Source organism: Hippocampus guttulatus, chromosome 11, assembly GCF_054856545.1.
Source record: "Hippocampus guttulatus isolate MCC_2025c chromosome 11, RoL_Hgut_1.0, whole genome shotgun sequence".
In the NCBI taxonomy this organism is placed as follows: domain Eukaryota; kingdom Metazoa; phylum Chordata; class Actinopteri; order Syngnathiformes; family Syngnathidae; genus Hippocampus; species Hippocampus guttulatus.
In genome coordinates this window covers 13,769,451-13,790,063 of record NC_141271.1, presented here as the reverse complement: position 1 = coordinate 13,790,063, position 20,613 = coordinate 13,769,451, and the positions used below count along the sequence as shown (strand labels likewise).

Sequence of the window (20,613 nt, the reverse complement as noted above, 5' to 3'; positions counted from 1 at the left end):
AGCCAAGCTCTCAACAAATTGAGGGGTGAAACAAAATTCGGATTTTTAAAAGTTGTGTTAATTACCTCTGAGCAGCATCCTCCCCTTCTCACAGTACTGGATGGTCAACAGTTTGATAAAGCGACTGGAGTTGCTGTTCCTCTCCGTCTTTGCGTGCCCGAACGCCTCCAGAAGACAATTCACCTACATCATTCAAAAGAAAATTTGATATGCGAAATCTATGCTTCTCCATGGTTTACTCCCTACCACCAGGTGTCAGTGTACATCTATATACTGTCGTGTATATCGAGTCAAGTGCAGTGTTGTGTAGAATGCCAAGTTGTCCCTAGATGATAAGCACACTGACCCAGATATCGCCTGCGTGCATGGGGATGACTTCACAGCGCTTGTTCTCACGAGCTAGACGCTTTGCTAGCCAGCAGGGAGATGCAGAGGCAAGAGCTGAGCAGGATTTAAAAGCGGCAAATATGTCGTGACACCACTACCAAAGGGAATTACTCCAAAACTCAGTATTACTGAGCACCCCAGGATTGAAATGGAGATTTTTGTTTATTGCATGAGTGGAATGCTTGCTTATTGCGAACGAACCCTTCAGTCAACATTGTACTCTATGGTTTTCTTGTCCTCAACAAGTACCACTATCATAACAAACTGTGAAGGTCAATTTGTTTATTTTGGTGGCCCGTGATGACCTGACGTGATTCTGTTGCAAGATCCAAACTTACGTGTTCCATTCTCGGTTCCAGTGCGAAGCCTTTGGGGCTGGATCTGGCTGTCAGGTGTCGCACGATGTGCTTACCGGCCTCCGTTTTCCCCGAACCGCTTTCACCGCTAAAAGACACAAAAAGGAAAATGTCAAACAGTGAATTGCAATGCATAGCACACGGTCCAATTAGTGGCTGTTGATGATATTTATAAGTAATTTGTTTTATTTCCATCCATAGTAAAACCTATAAAGTGACTTCCGGGATTTGTTTCTAAATACATGTTTGAAGCTAATTGCTGAACAGATGCAAAAGCAAAACGTGCCTTATACAGGTTTGTTATGTTTTAATATTCTCAATAACCTCTTAGTCAAATCGGTTTTCAGTGTAAAAAAAAGGAAATGTTGTACATTTCTCATAAGAGGACGAAGGTGTAATGTTAGTCATCACGAGATTTCATGTGTGTCATCACATTCTGCATGATGTCATCCAACCCATCCCTCAGACCATCCACATTAAAAACACCATCCCGTACCTCCTACTCCCCCTAATTATCGTATACCCTGCTTCAGTGCTCAGCACAGCCCACATACTGTTACTGCCCTGGTGTTTCCACTACCGGAGGCCTGTTGTACTACATGTCGTGACGCATCCACCCACAGCAGCAGCAGATGGCCGCAGAAGGTCAGAAGGCCTCCCTAATGGTTACAGTGTGTTGCTCACTTTGTCAGAATGTATTTCCTGCACAGAGGTCCGCTGAGTGTGAGGTCCAAAGGCTTTCTTCCCGCCGTCTTTTCTTTGAACAGTTATTAGACTTCAAGGGCGTTTGGTTAGTGAGTTGGCCTCGGGGATTATGGCTGTTGATTGAATGTCTGTAGACATGGAGGGGGCGTGCAGGGCCACCGACATGCAGTTTTGGGGTGGCTAATTGCAGTTTCAAATCTTGGGCATGGGGAGATATTTTGGTTCATCGCTTTGGATTAGATTATGGAAGATAGATTTTAAGGTTCAGTTTATATTGGTTTCTGGTGACAGGTAAAAATAATCGCATTCTGTCAATGAAGGATGAAAAAGAACAATGACCTACTTGTGCTAATCCACCTATGAAGAAATAACGCTCAGCGCTTGATTGGTGCACCTATGCCGTGGCACAAATGCTGCCGTATTATTACATTCCTCGCCACGTGTTTGTAAATTAGGCAGACGAGTCTCCGCCAAAGCCGGGCGTTGCAGAGCTGCAAGGGTGTTTCCTTGGAGATGTGCCCGGCGGAGTGACGATTAGGTGGCAGAAAATTGTTTGAAGTCCATGCCTGCTCAGAACAAGTCTGAATACTGAAACATATTTTAACACAACATCGAGGCCTTATAAGCCACTAAATGTATACCTTGAATGGTTTGAAGGCCTGCACATATTTCCAAAAAACAATTCAAATGTGCAACTGCTTGCAACACAAATCTAGGAAACACAAAAAAAGACACACTCCTGACTGCAATAGCCAGATAATTGCAAATTTTTACAACTAATCAAACAAGAAAGGAGCCAATGCAATCTGTATTGGATCTCAGCGCTCTAGACACAGTAACCCATAAATACCTCTTGAACGATTGTCACCGTTTTAGACGTGTATCTACCATCCTTTTGAAAAATGGTGAAGCAAAACCAGCAATCTCCTATTTAGTGCCGTGAAAAAGAAGTAAGATAAGCAAGAAGTGAGAAAAAAAAAGAGAGCGTAAAAGGCAGGACGAGGAAAGGTCAAGGTCCGAGCATGCATGTGTGTGTGCAAGTGTGTGCGCATGAGCGAGATGGATAGCCTGTGGCCAGGGTGCATTAACTCACTGACAGATTGGTTACAACTCAGCAGGAATGCTACTGGAGGGTTGGAGCCAAGCGTAATTGCAATCAAGGAGCTGCCTCCGTCAGGCCAAGCGCAAAGCGTGTGACGCCACAACACTCCGAACGCATAATCATCGGTATGTGAACACGAAACAGGCCCGCAGCTATATATCTCTCAGAGGGAATGTTTAACAGGTGTTGAAACAGAAGGGACAAACTTGATTATCTTTTTTTTTTTTTTTTGCAATTATTTCGCTCTGCTGACTTTTTGCCTCAGTGCAACGAGGGCGGTTCAGGTTGGGACACGGACCTTAAGATGAAACATTGGGGTCGTCTCTCCTGGAGCATCATGTGGTAAGCTCTCTCCGTCGAGGAAAAGATATGAGGGGGCAGAGAGGAGCATAGGCGGCCTGTGGAGCTCAGGTACAACTGACTCACCTGACGGAGACAAACAAAGCACAAGCCATGTCTTGTTAGCTTGCAAAGTTACAGAACCGGGCTGGTCGTTCACACCTTGTTGGCGATCGTATGAACACAGCAAGAAAGATGACACCCTTGCAGAGTTTCATCGCTTGGCTGCACGAATTCTGCGACAATTCAACCGAAACTGATTAACATGTTAGAATGGTGGTCATAGGCCAACGGCGTTTCTGCCCTTGCGGGCTTTAAATGTTGAGTGACCATATTTGGTGTTTCAAAAAACTCCCCCAAATCCCCTCCAAATGTTATGTACTACTGTAAACAGGTTAACCGATGCGAAGGAATTCACTGCCGATGAATCTTTCCTGGCCCATTGTAAGGTTGGAACACAGGGGAAGGCAGAGCCTTTGCAGGTGGCATCGCAATTGCCCCCACAGTGCTAGTTTTTAACCCATTTCTTATAACACAGTTCTTGTCCTCGGCGTTCACTGTCCATACATAAAAGAATTGCCAGTTTGTGTTTTTTTTGTTCTGATTTTAATGAAGCCAACTAGTCAGCGGTGCTGCCTGTCAAGACTGACATGTTGACTAACCAACGCAACTAAATGCTCTGTTCTGTCAAAGTCTGGCTCATGCCTGCATGGGCAGTGAATGAGATGCCAGTCACTGTCATCTCTACATTTAGAAAACATCCAGGGAGTTCGCACCTCAATAGCAGAATGGTCCATGGTTTACTGTAGGACCCCTAAGAAACCAAAGGTTCAAGAAAAGTGGTCCAGAACCTAATGGTTACATTTTGTGATACCTTGTACAAGAGAAGACTGTCCAGGCAATGCTATAAGTAGCAATATAATTATACAAGAAAAGAAAGTAGAAATTAATAAAACATGGAGCAAACCTTCCTTTGATGGTGTGGCTTTTAATCACGGTGTGAAAGTGGATATACAAAAGGCCAAAGAAAATGTGATAAATACGAGACAGGACGGCAAGGGAGGAGCGCTGTCGTATCCCATCTGACACCGTCCTTTATTAGGTTCTGGCTGTTGTTTGTTTGATCAATGGCTGACTTTAGAAATGTCGGCAGGCAGAAAAATCGTAGTCACAGCGCAACGAAAGAATACGAGTTTCAAATTTTGGTTGGATGTCCGGTTCGCGGTCTGAGAGGGTGACAGACAGCCAGCAGACTGCGGATGTTGTGACATATGTCCTCCCCGCACCTCCCAGAGGGACGGAGCTTGGCAGGAGAACATGTCTCCTCCGATCAAGTCCAAATCCTCCAAATGTGCCATTTGGAATAAAGTGCATATTGCGTCATTTACTCGGGAGTTGCGCACGGCTCCAGCCCTGATTTCTTGATGCACAGTCAGCCTTACGCTGTGCATTGCTGACAGGAAGAATGCATTATTTATCAACCACAAAGTCCATTTCACATCTTTATGTCTCTCTACTAGGCAGCCATTATTGTGCATCTTTTAATGTGCACGGCAAAGACAACCCCACGTAGAAGCAGTTTGACAGTTTCGGAAAATTTCAATTGATATCATTAAAATGTAATGTGAATTGCAAATGAACTGAATTGCAACACTGCCATTTTTTCTATGTACTGCAAGTGTGCATGTATAGGGATTGCTTCAGGGGGTGTACTGTGCCTGTTACCCTCAAGCTAGGATAGGCTACAGTTCAGCCGTGACTGTTATCAGGATTCCTGATACAGGATACATGTTGCGTCCATATAGTTTTATGGTAAACAAAACAATCCACTGTTATAACTTATACAGCAAGCTACTATTTTATATGTCAAGTCGAGCATCAGACACTCAAATGTTATCCAAACCAGTCATGCAAAAGAAAAGTCTTGTTTAATCAGTGCCAGCTATTTTCACCCTTGCTTACCTTACCACATGGAAAAACACAAAGACATACAGTACCTGGGTTGAATGCCTGGATTCTTCAAAAAATTAAATAAAATAAAAATACATATTGACATACATGGGGTTGAATGCATAGATTCTTCAAAAAAAAAAGAAGGAAAACCAGGTCCTTGCCAGTGAATGACTGGATATTAAACAGACAGATGAGGGTAAGAAAGTACAATGCATTCTGGTTGTTGTAGTCTTTCACCTTTTGGGGGGGGGGGTTATTTTGTTAAGTCAGTTGAAGAGCGCATGAAATCTGCTTTGCTGTCTGATAGCATAGAGGTTTGTCGAATGCTTACCAAAGTGGAGTAGATGGGCAGCTCTTTGTTTGGGTTGACCAGCAAAAGAATGTGTCCAATATAAGTCTGCAGAGAGCCAAAAAAAACAACAACAACAAAAAAACCACATCTTTGTCAGTATGCCAACTGTTTTGGGGTTTTTTTTTTTGTAATTGGGGTTAAATAGTTGTACACTGACCAGAACGTGACCTTAGAAATGACCATGTACTGCTAAAATACATCATTTGCACCCTCCTACGCAGTGTTCACTTACTCTTGGGAGGTCATTTGGAAAAGTAGAGCACAATTGGTGCCTTTAGAAGTTAGGCATTAACCTCCAGTCTCTTCACGAAGACTCCCAAAGGAGCCTTTGAATGCTGAAAGCGTGTATTGGCCTTGCTGGTTCAAGGTTGATGACCTGAACGTATTTTACGAGGTTGACCAGTGTGTCCAAGAGGGTAAACAACTTTCTGGAACGTATGAGTGAACAATCCATCTATGGTTTAATGATGGTTGTCCACATTTCCACTTCAATTGATGCTTTCTTTCCTTCGTTGCTGGCAGCAGGTGAAAGAACCCTCATCAAAAGTTGTCATCCCTGACTACCCCTGCTGGGAGCATATGGAGCCATTGCAGTCTTTGTCCTCATTTTATCACAATTCCAAGTGCTCTTTTTATTGGACAGGCTCGATTTAAAGGAAGTACATGTATATTGCTTTTTTTTAAATTTCAATTTCTCATCCACTGGTTTATTGATGTATATTATAATTTATAGACCATACATATCATAATAATGTTTCACAGTAATGCTTACTGTGTATTAAATATTAAAATGTATCATGGAGAGAAGGCAAACAGCCGCATCAACCGGATCACCGCTACTGGCTGTTTTTTAATAACACTGCGATCATTTCTTGAAATGTAATTTATGAAATACAACAGAGGCAAATTGATTAGATATCATCTTCATTTCGAAAAGCAAATCAACATTTGCAAACAAGGCTAACCGGTGTGTGTTTACTTGACACAACCGGCTCACAATGTGTGAGTGTGTCCTTTGTCCCTGAAGGTGAAATTGCACTCGATTGCATCAAGTGTGCGGCGACATCGCCGTGATTGCAGCGTTTTACCGCGCGTAATTCTTCTGTCTTGACAGTCATTTCTACTTTCTTCCTCAAGCAACTTGATTCCCTGCAATTGTGCCCCCCCCCCTGCTGTGGACCACCTCATCACACATATGGGCCTCCACGTGTGCTGTGTAGGTCTACGTTTTGCTTTCAAGTGTGGTTTCCCAATGGCTAAATACAGGCAGAGGACAAGGGAATTGCATGCATTTAAAATGGGGGCAATTGTGGAAGATGGAGGCAATTTAGCCTTGAATGCATCCATTGATTTTTTCCCCCCTATCGATTTAATTGAGATTGATTTTCTTTCATTGTCACTGGTGCAGACTCTTGTGTTTTATTTTGCCGCAATAGCAGTGGCAGACAGCGGCGTAGTCAAGAAGCGGGACAAAGTGTGTGGCGCTTAAACTTGAAAACCCGAGTGAATAAAGGTGCCCGTTTTATTAGGGAGATCTGCATAATCCAAGGCGGAGACTTACATATATTTGGTCGTTGCCAAAACGCTTCTGCATCTCGTAGAGGAGGCTGCTGTCTGTCAGCTCGCTGAGGGATGCAAGGTCATCGTTAGGTGCTGGGGGCATCAGCTTCACCTGAGGAGAAACACACAGTGAGAACTGGAAGCTGTCAGTTCCACGTGAACCACTTTCAGCCAACACCATCACGGATTGTTAAAAAAATAAAATCAAATAAAGAAATAAAATGGAGTCTCTAAATGGCAATTTTCACCTATTGTGGGTGGGGCTGGATGTACACCCCAACATAAGATAGTACCATAATTCCTCCATTAAATGTGGTGTCCCAATTTACCACCGTGTCTCGTCTTAGATTGGATCGTGTCACAAGTGACCCTGTTCTGAGGACTCCAGAGTGGCAAAAAAAGCAAATTGCCTGTTCCAGTTTGGTTGTTCCTAAACTGAAGGGGCCATCCAGGATGTTATCCAGCGAAGGCTGCCGGCTGAGCGCCCCACCCGCCTCTCGAAACATGGCCCACTTCTCGAGGAGGCTGTCCCGTTTCGCTATCGGGAGGCCCAGAGAGTTCCTGTGAGGTAAATAAAGGGTGTGAGGCTCCCATTTCAGAGCGAGGCAAGAGGCAGATGAAGGCGTGATGAAGTATTTAACCTACAATTTTTTGACAGGGGCGTTGAGGTCATGTGATCCGCCATCACAGTGTTGGTCCGTGGAGAGCAGAGGGGTGCGGGGGTCCTTCAGCTTTTGCGGCCAGCGGGTCTCTCCACTCAGCAGTAAGTCAGCTATGTGCTCTGATGCAGCAATGTCTGAGGACAATTGAGCCAAAATCCAAATCAAGAGACATTCAAGGATGCGACGGGTGATGAACAGAAGACTCCAGAAGAGGGGGTTGTGACATACGTTCTGGGCGTATGTAGTGTCTATGGATCTGTTAAACATGACATAGGCCCTTGTGGGTTTTGAGGAGCTCCCTTTGCAGTATGAGACCTTCGTGGTTTCTGGCAAGTCATCAAACTTTGCTGCCATACTCTGCCCACATGCCATTACGAAAAACCAAATTACAGGGGAACCTCAGTTTGCTCTGATCCTGGCACGTGACATTTCGAGACCTTGATATTATGTTATCACCAGGCACGCTCAGTATTTATGGCCTCTGGGCTCTTTTCATTCAAACATTTACTCTAATTATGACATTTCAAGGTTACAAGTAGCATGCAACAAATTAGTTTTACGAAAATGTCATTGTGCACAAGAAGGCACCCCGAGTTCCCGCTGTAAAGATTTTTCATTTGATTGGGTGATATTTATTACATTTATAACTGCGTTAGCGTGCAGGCTAGTGACTGCTATGTGTTCTGCTGGCGCCCATATAAGTGAAACGTTGTCATCACAGAGGATCTCCTGGGTTCATTTTTGTCAAGGGCCACATTGTCACTGTGGTTTCTGTGAGACGGTCATCATGACTGTGAAATCATAGAATTACATATAAACAATAAATGGAGGTACTGTATAAATAGCTTTAGTCTCAGACAATAGTTTGTTCAATTATTGCTCAGGTTACAATAAAAATGAGGTAGGTCACAAAATAAAATGTTTGCAATACCTCAAAGTTATGATTCATTTGATAAGACAATTGATTTTTACGAGAATCATAGAAGCTGATGCACATGATTTGCTTTCACGGGCCACAAAAAATGATGTGGAGGGACAGATCTGACCCCTGGGCCTTGAGTTTGATACCGGTGCCCGAAAGCCCATTCACAATGAGTGTCACATTTATGTGACGTATACGCATTTCTAATTTGCTAGTAATAAGACAAAATCTCAAGGACAGGTTTGTCTTTGAAAGACAACCAAACAGCCTGTGTTTCGGACCCGCATTTTTGTGATCGGCATGCTTACAAAATTTCACTTTCATATTCCATGCTTAAGTCAAACTATTTTACACTCGAGCATCACTTAGGGCTTTATCGGACGCGCAGGCTTCATTGGAGTTGACGACCCCCCGCGGACGCTCATCATTTACTTCCATTCGTCATGCAGAAGCTGAAGAATGGATGAAAGGCTCTCACGGAGAAAGATGGGGAGGAGGATCATGAAGGTCTCTGAAGGCTTATCTCGTGTGTGTTGTGAGCCCACCAGCTAGAGAGGGCAGCTATTGATTATGGCCAGAGTGATGCAGGCTCACAATAAATGGCCACCGGCAGACAATGTATTTGCTTTGACACGGTGGAAAGGTTACAGCAGAGACCTTAAAGATATATATATATATATTATATACTGTATATGATAGCAAATAAGTCATATTTTTGTGATTAGCGCTAACATCCAATGCAGACATTGTGCATAGGTGAAAACAGACACGTGTAAGGTGTGAGTGACATTTTTCTACTCAATGACTAATTCGCTTTTTTTGTCCGTTTAACATGAGCAGAATGATTGTTCAAGCCATGTAAAAGCTGTGTGTGTGTGTGTGTGTGTGTTTGTTACCTGAGGGCTTGTCTTGGTTGCAGTTCAACAATGTGGGGTTGGCTCCATGCTTCAGGAGTTGACTAACGATGCTCGTCTGTGAGGGATGGAATAAAAAGATAATCACTAAAAGAAGTTTGTAATATTCACATTAATGACCTGGATTTTTTTTTTTCGGTCAAGGGCAGTGATCGATTTTGAAAACAACTGGTACTTGAGTAAGTTCACTGCTAATTGATTTAATCGCCAGTAAGATGGCCGCTAATAGTTACTTCAACGGGGAAAAAATGTCTGGAATGCTGAAAAAGAATTAATTGTTGGAATAAGTGCAATCACTGACTGTTTATTATATTGCCCTAATTCATTCGATTGTTTTGTTGTTGGGTTTTTTTTTTTCATTTTATTTCGTCATAATTCCAGTCGAGCAGAGCCAATTTTGTTTTTTCCATTAACATTTTCCGCTCAGATGCAACAAAATAATCACTAAAATTAATGGAAAATAATTTTAGCTTAAAGGGGACCCATTTTAAAATTTGTAATGGCTTGTACAGTATACAAACAGTTAGTTCTCTGGAGAGTCCACCCACTTATCCAGTGTGGAATGAAACAACCAAGTAAACCTCTTATCTGACCATTTCCTGAAATGTGTCTGTGACAGAGCCTTTCTAATTTACATAAAGACCTTCCACACCAATTTTTTTCTGCCCATGACATAATCAGGTGAATTGAGTGAAGATCCAGAGCCACTTTCAGGTGACGGAGTTCAGCTGCTGGACCGCATTTTCTGAAAGACAATCATGCAGAAACAATTCCCCCATGGGTGTGCCGCCCCCTGCTATCATGTCAAAGCCAAAAGGTAAGCAGAGCTGCATTGCATATTGATTGCATGGTGAAGTTGTCGAGAATGGGATTTCTGCTTCGGTCATCAAGTGCTGTTATTGTCTTTGTAGTGTCTTTATGCCCCCCCCCCTCCCCCCTCCACACACAATCTGGGCTATGCTCCTCAAGAAGCCAATCGAGACGCTAAATTCAGGTTGTCAGGGTAATTAATTTTTTTGATCCTTAAAACAATCTTGCATCAAAACAATAACCAACGCAACACATTTTTTGGTGTGTACGTGACTCGGCACATTCACTGTAGCAGCTGTTCAAAAATTAGTCCAGAACACCTTCCAAGAGTCACACACTGTCAGCCGTGCTCACAACCTATAAATACTGATTTAGACGTCACTAACAAAGCAGGATCTCAACCTTCTGCAGTACCCACGAGGACAAGGAAAAGGTCATCCGGATCTTTTGACCCCTACAAAGAGAATAATCATACTCCTAAAATCAATTGAACATTTGTAAGCTGCGACAAGGAGTCTTAAAAGAAGTCAACTTTTAAGATTAAAAAAAACACGGCTTCCTATTCCCAAATCTTTCACATGTACCTTCATCATTAAAAAAAATAAATGAATCCACACTCAGCAGAGACATGGTCTAAAACATTTCATTAAAAGGCATTTTTAATCCCCTCACATATACTAAAAGAATTTAAAAACTCTATCCCCGGAGGGGTCACCGGTGCTCTCACTTATCTCAATGGAGGACGAGCGAGGTTTAATTAACTGTGGCAATAGCGTCATACGTCTTCTTAAAGTTGAGGGTGTGGAGCGTATGCAACATTGCGCAGGGGGTCTTTGGGTTTTATGTGCCGGCTAGAGTTACACTTGGCCGTTAATGTTTCCAGGCAACCGTTTGTTATGATGGCCCCGCATCAGCCAAACGTACCTTTCCGTTTCTCGGCATGACTGTGGCAGCCATGATGTCACGTGGCACCAATAAGGACCCGATTTACTAAGACCTCAAATAGTGGCTGCTCAGTTGTGTGTTCACTTAGAGATTGCACATTGTTCAGGAGTTCTAAAATTGCATGCTGAATAAATAAGATGTTGGGATAGTTGGTTTGGTTGGTTGTCCAGGGTGTAGGCCACCTCTTGCGCGAAGGCTCCAGCATACCCGCAAACCCGATGAGGATAAGCGGCATAGAAAATAGATGATTGGATTATCAGAGTGGAGGTGACTTTTAGATTAAGTACTTTAGATTAAGTAGATTAAGTCGCAGAACCCTGCGACTGGTTGATGACCAGCCCATGGTATATATTTCTCCCCAAAATCACCTGGGGTAAGCTCCAGCTCCAGCATGACTCCAATGAGTACTATAGAAATTGGATGGATGGATGGATGGATGGTACGGTAAAAAGTACAAAAGTTTGAGGATCAGAATCTTTTCAGTCTTTGGTTGCATTTTACGAAGAAAATGTACCAATTTCTCTTTTGGCAAAGTCTACCATCTTGTCATTCATAATATGAAGGACAAAAATGTGCTTTTTTGGCAAGACGAAACTAAAGTTGGGAGTGATTCTAAATATGCATATATTCTCTTTGTCAGCAGACAAACCCAAAGCACAGAAATGTAATTACAAAAATCACGATGAGTGCGCAGTACTTCAATGTAATCCGCTTCTTCCACTTCATAGCATCAGATCAAATCAGCTTTCCTCCGCGACTTTGCAAAAATGTCCTCTCCTTCTTCAGGAGACCAAGAAAAAGCTAATCTAAAATGCAATCCCGAATCCATAAGCGATGCAGATGGGGGATCAATGGAGACAAAGGGAGCCGTTTATCAGAAATTGTGCAGAGTGACTGCAGGCCAGTTCGTCACCGGGAACAATCCATCAATACTTCCCCCCATTACTGCAATGCCACTTGATCAATAGCACTTGCACAGTAAGGAATCTCATGCAAAAATCCAGATTATTATTATTATTATTTTACCTGTCCATATTTGGCAGCCAGATGAAGAGGTGTCCAAAAGTTGTGGGCCACAGGATGAGGATCTGCCCCGTTTTCTAACAGCACAGTCGCCACATCCCGATAGCCACTGGCACATGCAATGTGAAGCTTTTAAAAGGCCGGACAGGTTTAATGAGTTAGGTCCAAACAAGCCAAAACAAAAAAAAGTAGACCGGATACATGAAAGACACTTACCAAGGTCACCCCCTCGTCATTGGGCTGATTGAGATCCGCCCCTGCGGCTACAAGCTGTCGAATATCGGATAGCATGCCGTTGGGCCTCTGTGTCCTCATGCTATGCATAGAAGACACATCCACACCTGTCATACAAAAACAAGTAGACCTTTAAAAAAAAAAAAGAAATGCTCACCAAAAATAAGTAGTATCCGACAAACGGCGGAGATGAAAGAAGTTTGCAGGAACAAGGGTTGAATGACAATCAGTGGACACCACACGCCTACTATAAACGGGAAATATCATGTGATTCCTACCAGCTGATCAGTGAGGAAAAGTAGAGTTAATGTCCTTCCCATAAGAACAGTAATTAGTTTCAGACATCATCAATTGGTTTTATTCACTTTTTTTTTTTTTGTTTCAAGCTACATTCCGATCACATGGCTAACTCCAAATTTTTATTGTAACTAAATATAGTGTATAACCCGCGAGCAATTACATGAGATAGAAAGTACTGCACATGGGTAGTTTTTGTCATAAAGCGAAGTTTCCATAGCAACAGAGGCCCAGCATGCCATGTGTTGCATGGTGGTTGTGGTGGTGTGGTGGTAGTGGTGAGGGGGGGGGGGGGGGGGGGGGGTTGAAAACTGCAGCACAGATGTGATCACTTCGGGGCTTGGCGAACAAAAGCTTGAGTGAAGTAGCCATAAATTACTGTAAATGGCCGGGGCTCATTGCAGAGACGGACATGGTTTGTGTGAGTGTGCGTGCGTGCACGTGTGCTTGGAGGTTGCACTTAACTCTTGAAGGGTTTGTGGTCTTGTCACATGTAGCTTTATGGTAGGCCTACAGAGGATCATTACATGCTGTACATGTTTCTAACCACATTTAGCCCTTGAGGGTACAGTATATGTAAAACAAAACAAACAAACCAACAAAAAAAAGACTGCATTAAAGTCCTTAAAATGCTCGCTAAAGCTGTCTGTAAATGCTAATCGCAATGCCCCATGAACTACAACGTCTGCTGCTCTAACTTTCACTGTAATCATGAGTGCAATTCTGGCCAACATGTTTTTTGTTTTGTTTTTTTTGGGGGGGGGGGTTGACAATTTTGACTGAAGTTATCAAACTGATTTTTTTTTTTTTTTTTTTTTACACAAACAGATGGGCTTGGTCATTCATGGGTGACAAAATAAAATGTCAGATATGTAAAATTATATTTCAATTACAGTTAATTCTCTGTGTATAGAAATCGGTTTATTTTATTATGGTTACTTTTATTATATTTTTACACTAAATCAAACAAAAATTTAAAAACATGCTTGACTTTCCCCACACAAAAATGAAGATGCGCTCGTTTTGTACGCCGAGTGCCCGTCTACCAAAATATGGCCCTCAATCTTTGTTGAATTTTTTGTTTGTGTGGCGATGACACTATCAAGTATCACAGGACTTTTCATCATGTTACTCCTCAGCGGGCCGTTATTTTGCCCATGGGCCACATGCCACCCACACCTGCTTTTGACTCTAAAATGTGCAAATGTGTCAGACTGGGGAATGTTTGCCCTTTAGTCTGAGGTGAAAAGCAAATAAAAGCAGCAGATGTCTTCTACCGTTTTCCTCCAGGTGTTTTTGCAGAATATAGCGGCTCTCGGTTCCCTCAGAGGCATAGTCCAGAGGAACGTTCCCGTCGACGTCCTGCAGCAGAACGTTCACCCCACCCTTTCGCGGAACAAGAAATAACATGAGGTTAGTTTTAGCAGGCGACATTTGTCAGGATCAATTCTATGAAATTACAGTGGAATAGCTCAAATCAAAAATGACTGGATCGGTAATGGATTTATTTTATTAGAACAGGTGTGATCCAACCCATAGGCTCACAAACGACATGATATAACCTCAACTTCACATTACGCGACATGCAATCGCACAGCCGAGCTGTCGCCGTGTTTGCTACGTGCCGGTGTTTTGATCACCTTAGCAGAACCCGACAGAGCTGTCGTCATTGTGTTTTCCTTCTTCGGTATCGGATATGAAAAAGTGGTATTGAGGCAGAGATATATAAAACATAAATATATTGTTAAACGCTTTTTTTTTTCTTCCTGTGGGTGAAGGCTAACAGCATTCATGCCCTGAATGTACGTTATCACCGAGTCGGGAAAATTTGTTATGAGAAATGATAATGGATGAATGGACTTTTTCATTGTTTTCAATTTTACTTTCAATATTATTTTAGCTTATTTTGTACCATACTTGTACCGTCGTTAAGAACGTACACATGGAGTTTTCAAGTGGGTGATACTTGCACCCCTTTGTCCTTCTATTATTTCCTGTATAAAAAATGTGTCAAGAAATCAACAAAAAACAAAAACAACAAGCATCCTGACGTGAATTCTGTTTGACCTTGGTAGTCGAACTGTATCTTCATTTTTACCTGATAGGAGAAGAGCTCACACAAGCTGAGGATCTCATTAAATATAAAAAATTCAGGGTTAATGTTACGTTAGGTGAGAAGATGAATGTGTGTTTGTGTTTACGCGATAAGGATTAGACTGGAATGATTTTCTAGCACGCCCTCTCTTCGGGCGCCATTAACGACTGGCAATGTGGTTTTGATAAATTGCATCGCTTTGGTTGTCCTCATTAGCTATTAAACTAACGTAATATGCATGAATGATGCAAAATGTGGACGTTATTTTCATGTTTAAGCAGTAAAAATAATATACATTGTTACACACCGCCGCATGAATCGGTTGTTTGACAAGAACATTAAAAGGCAAGCGGTAGGAATGATCATCGCTGGACCAGGTCTGATCACGGTAATGGGGGGTGGGGGGAGGGAGAGAGGGCGGGGGGGGGGGCTCCCTAAGTGAGTACTTTTATTGGGCATACCCAGCTAACTGAATCATAATCACTGAGTCATGCATCATGAAAGAGATTTACGAATTGTGTCCATTAAGGAAAGGGCTGAAAACCTCCTCAAAGCAAAAGTCCTCTTTGAATCATGCATCAGAGACTTGTTTTATAAGCAAAAAAAAAAATGGAATTGCAAATTTCCAAACAAACAGTTTTTGACACAAGCCGCGCCAAGAGATATTACGGATAAAGCAAGTGTAATGGCGTCGCTTTATCGTCAGAGAACCGTTGCAACACTCACTGAGCTGGGTCAACCAATTTTGCTGACTTATGAGGGTTAACAAAAGCAATTCTGGAGGAAAAATTCTCCAAGCACCACCACTCTTCTAACTAGGATTCAATATCAACCGACAATATGTCTCTTTAGTTTTGTGCTTGACGCCCCGGCAAACACCAATCACCCTCCTCATAAAACCGACTGCTCGGCTCGTCTGCCTTTTGTGCGCTTGTGAGTGTTTGTGGCGCTGGGTGGGCCGTAAAGCAAACCCACACCATTCGCCTCCGGGCCTAATATCCATCAATGGGAGTCTAGCTGGACGGCGCGATCCCTTGACACTTAACAATGGATACAGTGTATACTCCCCGTGCCACATAAACTTTCACATTTGCAGTATATTGCGTGATGAAATGATTTCGGAATGAGCTGTGACAGTAAACAGCGCAGTAGTACAAATGCAAATAAAATGCACACTTCATGAGCCAAAATCCAAATTCTCTTATCTTCTACTCACCCGGCAGGTAAACGAGCTCTTGAAAAGAAGAACCTATGGCTAAAGACAAACTGTGGCTGGGTTTTTACTTTCTAGATCCAAATTTGACACCTCAGACAGGAGGATTTGTATGTCGTCCGTCAACAAGTAAGTAAAAAAATAAAAATAAAAAAAGGCCATTTAAAACCTGGTTCCTCTGCAAACTGAATAAACTATATCATGGATTGCCATAAGGTACACGTTACAGTACATAAAGAAAATAAAAGCCATTTATTTACGACACTAATAATGAAAACCAAACTTAACAAAATATGGTGACTGCTTAACTCATTCACCCCCAAAGACGTTTTTAAACGTCTTTTCAGACTTCGTCCAGAATTGGCTGGTACTAAATGATTAATGGTGAGTGAAATCGTTTACAGGAGTTGCAGGCATTATTTTAGCTTAAGAAAAACTATCATGATCTGATTTTTTTTTTAGATTTGATTTTCATAAGATTTTGTTTCGTCATGTTTTTGCTGTGAGCATTGGCTATCGGAAAGATATAGATACAGATACATGAATTTCATTTTGTGGTTGAAGTAACATACAATTTTTATCCAGAACACCGTGTTATAAATAGTGTAACTACACACAAAATGGATATTTGGCTTTCAAATGACATTTCAGGACGAACCTAAAATGCATTCAAACCTTTACAAATGAGCTCAATGTGACCTTCTTTAAGCTTTTGAATGCACATGTCCAACTGTGGAATGTTTCAGTACTTTTTGCACAAGTTGCTGTCCTCTAACGAAGAGTTTTAACGGCAAAATTCCCAATGGGTGTTTTTGATCCTTGAATCGACCGATAAACGTGCTGGTTCAATTACAGCTGGTGTCTTCAATACGATGTTCACACGTTGACATCATGAGACCAAGACGACACCTAACAATGGATCTTGCCATTGTGATGCTGCAAACAGGACGCTCTCAGACGCAAGTGGCCGCTGAGCTTAGCGTGTCACTGAGTATGAGTCAGGGCATGGCATTAGAATATCACACACAAATTTTAAAAAAGACAAGGAAACTGAGGGAGCCGTTGGTAACCTCGAAATTGTGTTTGCTGGTATGGTTGCGGTGTACCCAATATGTCTGGTGAGAATATGATGTGTAAAATGGCTTGACTCTCTCTGGAGAGTTACGGCGCCGCCACAAAAGAAATAGCTACTCTTTCAATGCGGCACAAAGCGCCACGAGGCCAGGCGACGCAGATGGCGGCGGGGGAATTATGACAAGTGGCCTGTGGACGCGGAGGAATTAGTCATGTGTCTGCGCCGGAATGATAAGCGATGACAGATATGAATGAGTTGGCGTCGGCAAGCAGCCCCGCAGACGGCGGGGAGGTTAACAAGTTGACTCCTGACCTGGTGCGGCTCACCATGTCAATATGATGAACCGCATGTTGTTTCGGAGATGGAAGTCACACTTCTGTTTAGTGGTTACTTATCTGGATAGCTATTCAATTAAAAGTTATTCCCTCCTCTAGATAACGGCTATTTGTGTATACTGTGACCGCTGCAGCATTAATAATAACGGTAGTTGACTCCCCTTGAAGCATTTATATTGCTAACTGCTTTACATATCGGCACTGTCGAGTAGAATAGAACCAAATTATTTTCACTCGCTATTGTCTAAAAAACGTCCAGATTTTTGAATTTGAGGCAATGTAATGCTCTCAAGAATTGAGGAAAGGGTGGAATTATGACACAGACAGTATCAGTATGAATCTGTGTTCAAGACAGTTAAAAGATTAAGTCTCACTTTAAATCCATCAACAATTTGTGAAATGAAGAGAATGTGAGGGGACCTGTAAATATCGCTTTTTGAGACATGATTCAACTGACCATAGTTTGGCAAATTTCAGCTTGGCAGCGATGAGATGCAACATTTTTAAAAAGGCGGTACTGTTTGTTTATTTTGTGTGTGTGTGTTTTTTTAAACCTGGTTATTAAATTTCATAAATGTGGGAATCATCTTTAAAATATTTTAAAAATCAGGATTTGGTTAGCACGTCGACTTCACAGTGCAGTGGTACCGGGTTCGATTCCAGCTCTGGCCTTCCTGTGTGGAGTTTGCATGTGCTCCCCGGGCCTGCGTGGGTTTTCTTCGGGTACTCCGGTTTCCTCCCACATTCCAGAAACATGCACGGCAGGCTGATTGAACGCTCCAAATTGTCCCTCGGTGTGAGTGTGAGCGCGGATGGCTGTTCGTCTCTGTGCGCCCTGTGACTGGCTGGCAACCGGTTCAGGTGGCCCCCGCCTACTGCCCGAAGACAGCTGGGACAGGCTATAGCACGCCCTGCGACCCTTGTGAGGATAACACAGATCAGAAAGTGGATGTGTGGATCAGGATTTGATCTCCAACAAGCGTCAAACATCTGCTGCTGCATACATGGGTGTAATTCAGCAGATCGGTACTCAAGTGCTGTCTCTATGAATGGAAATAATTAATCACAATAGTCTTTTGTGGGTTTCGTGTGTAATGCGCAGTGTGGAGTTTTGTGACTTTGCAACAAGTAACCAACCCCTCGCTCTGCACCTAGTCGTCACGGTTACAAAAGCCATAGCCCAGCAGTTGGAGCAAATGAGAAGTGGCTCTTTTGCACGAGACGTTGCTTTCGTCTCAACGCAGGCTAATTTCAGCTACAGAACAGCTGTAATTATTGACCCTTGGGTCACACACGTTATTAAGACACCTTGGAATATTTTTAAATTGGAAACGAGTGCAAGATGTTTTACATAAGCTGTCATGTAACGTGCTTGACTCATTTCATTCCCGCCAAATGACCAAGAGGTAGAACAAATGCAAATATTGTACTTGATCCCCACACACATAGCGAGCCACTTTTTTTTTTTTAGCCCCGCCTAAAGTGTATTTGTTGAGTTCAGATGTGAACGAGCTTGCCTATAAATTGGTCGTCAAGCCAAACAACTCATGTGGCGACCGTTATGCGGTGAGTCAGGATCCCTTGACTGCATCGCTGAACAAAAACTGAATAAATAAGTGAAACAAATGTGTTACGTCATTAACTCCAAGCAGATCCCCCTCCATGCGACTGCAAGGCAAACCTAGCGACTTTATCTACAGACAGACATACAAAGCTGAGCTCAAGGGAGCCGGGGGTTCGCCGTTAGCCACAAACTTCAAAAGACTGGCAAATGCACACGTTCCAAATGCATCCGTCACAAGCAGGGAAAGTGGGTCGATTCCAAAACTCCCCACCGGTGGATGACGATACGAAATAACATTTTAGAACCGTACATGTCTCCTGCGAATCACAAGATCGCTTGGCGAATCACAAGATCGCTAAAGATTTTGTAAATATTTAAAGGGGTGAAGCTCCAATCAGAGAACCACAGTACCAATGCATGCCGTCTCAGAATTTTCCGTTAATTACCAGAACCAGAGCAGGAGCAAAGAACATATGTGGGAATATTCTTGGAATCCGGTTGGTGATGAAAGCGGCAATCGGGGGATAGAGAGGGGAAAATCCTGGAATTTTGTTCATCAGCAAAAGTCACACTGCTTCAATGAAGGAAGCATTGATGAAGGAAGGACTGTGAGGAGCAAAAGACAAATAGTCCATGAGTAAGACGCAATTTCTTTCGGTGGCATTTAAAGATAAGGCGGCTAATCGGGCACATCGAGTGAGGCCACATTTCCACTTCTCATTAAAATGGAAAGCCATCATATTCTGTGGAAAGCGCCCCCCACTTACGGCACCAATAAGGCAGCAGCTGCATGACTGGAGTGCAAAATAAACGAGCAGATGAAAAAGGATATTGCATCTGCATCGGAAATGGAGTTAAGCCAAGACTATTTTTACACATTTCGTTCGGAAGGCCTTTGGCTTACCTGCTCAAAAAGCCCTCTTGATGCTCAGTGGACATTTTTGAGGAACAAATCAGTAGGTTTGAGGTCTCGTGTTCAAAGTCCTTTCAAGTCCATTGACGACTTTGTGCTAGGACTTTTCAAGTATCATAGCCTAACTTTTCCTTCAAGTCCAATTTTGAATGTTTTAAAAAAAAAAATCACCAAGTACATAAAATGAGGAATAGAAATTGTCAAAAATCATGCCACTCTTTCAGTTCTCAAAAACAGATGCCTCTTGGTCCGGCAACTTTCTTGTGCTTAAACAGCTCTACATGTTTGGTTCGCACATTTACACCCACATAGAAGCTGAGATGGCTGGAATATATCCGGCGCACCTGACAACTTGGAGACAGAAAGAAGATTACAATTTAGACCAACAGGTCTAAGAAATGGCGCAGGCAAGGTAATGAGATTTTGGTGGATTTGTTCAAGGTGCAGGCAGACAGATTATGAGCTCCGCAGACGTATGTGATCATGTCATTCCTAAATATGACAACACCAAACATCGGTCCCTCTGATTCATTGTAGAAATCAATTCATTGATGAATTATTATTATTACTATCATCATCCTAAATGGGTAGAGGGTGTGGTTTTGTCACACATGGAGTGGCGATCAGGAGTACAAGGGTGTCTAAGTGTCCACTCCACAGCAGCCAACTTTACGTCTTCAGCAAGTGGAGATCTTTTACTTTCTTTTAAATGTACTTCATGCGCGCCGATCTCCTCCATATACTCAAGTGAGTCCTTCTACCATGCAAATCTCCTGCGCTGAAATTAAGTCAAGTCAACAGTATTTATAGAGCACTTTCAAACAGCCATCGCTGCATACAAAGTGCTGTACATGGAG

At 42.6% G+C, this 20,613-nt stretch overlaps 1 protein-coding gene across 1 annotated transcript in view; it reads right to left on the bottom strand.

Moving 5' to 3' along the window:
* myo16 (myosin XVI) overlaps positions 1–20,613 on the bottom strand; it is a 76,268-nt gene that overhangs the window by 43,477 nt on the left and 12,178 nt on the right. Inside the window, exons 5-15 of the mRNA XM_086123482.1 lie at positions 13,839–13,947; positions 12,247–12,371; positions 12,034–12,159; positions 9,235–9,310; positions 7,400–7,550; positions 7,165–7,315; positions 6,756–6,866; positions 5,174–5,239; positions 2,849–2,976; positions 726–831; positions 66–183 (exon numbers count right to left, since the gene is read on the bottom strand). Of these exons, the coding sequence (XP_085979608.1) occupies positions 66–183; positions 726–831; positions 2,849–2,976; positions 5,174–5,239; positions 6,756–6,866; positions 7,165–7,315; positions 7,400–7,550; positions 9,235–9,310; positions 12,034–12,159; positions 12,247–12,371; positions 13,839–13,947 (1,267 nt within the window). The remainder of the gene's footprint in view (positions 1–65; positions 184–725; positions 832–2,848; positions 2,977–5,173; positions 5,240–6,755; positions 6,867–7,164; positions 7,316–7,399; positions 7,551–9,234; positions 9,311–12,033; positions 12,160–12,246; positions 12,372–13,838; positions 13,948–20,613) is intronic.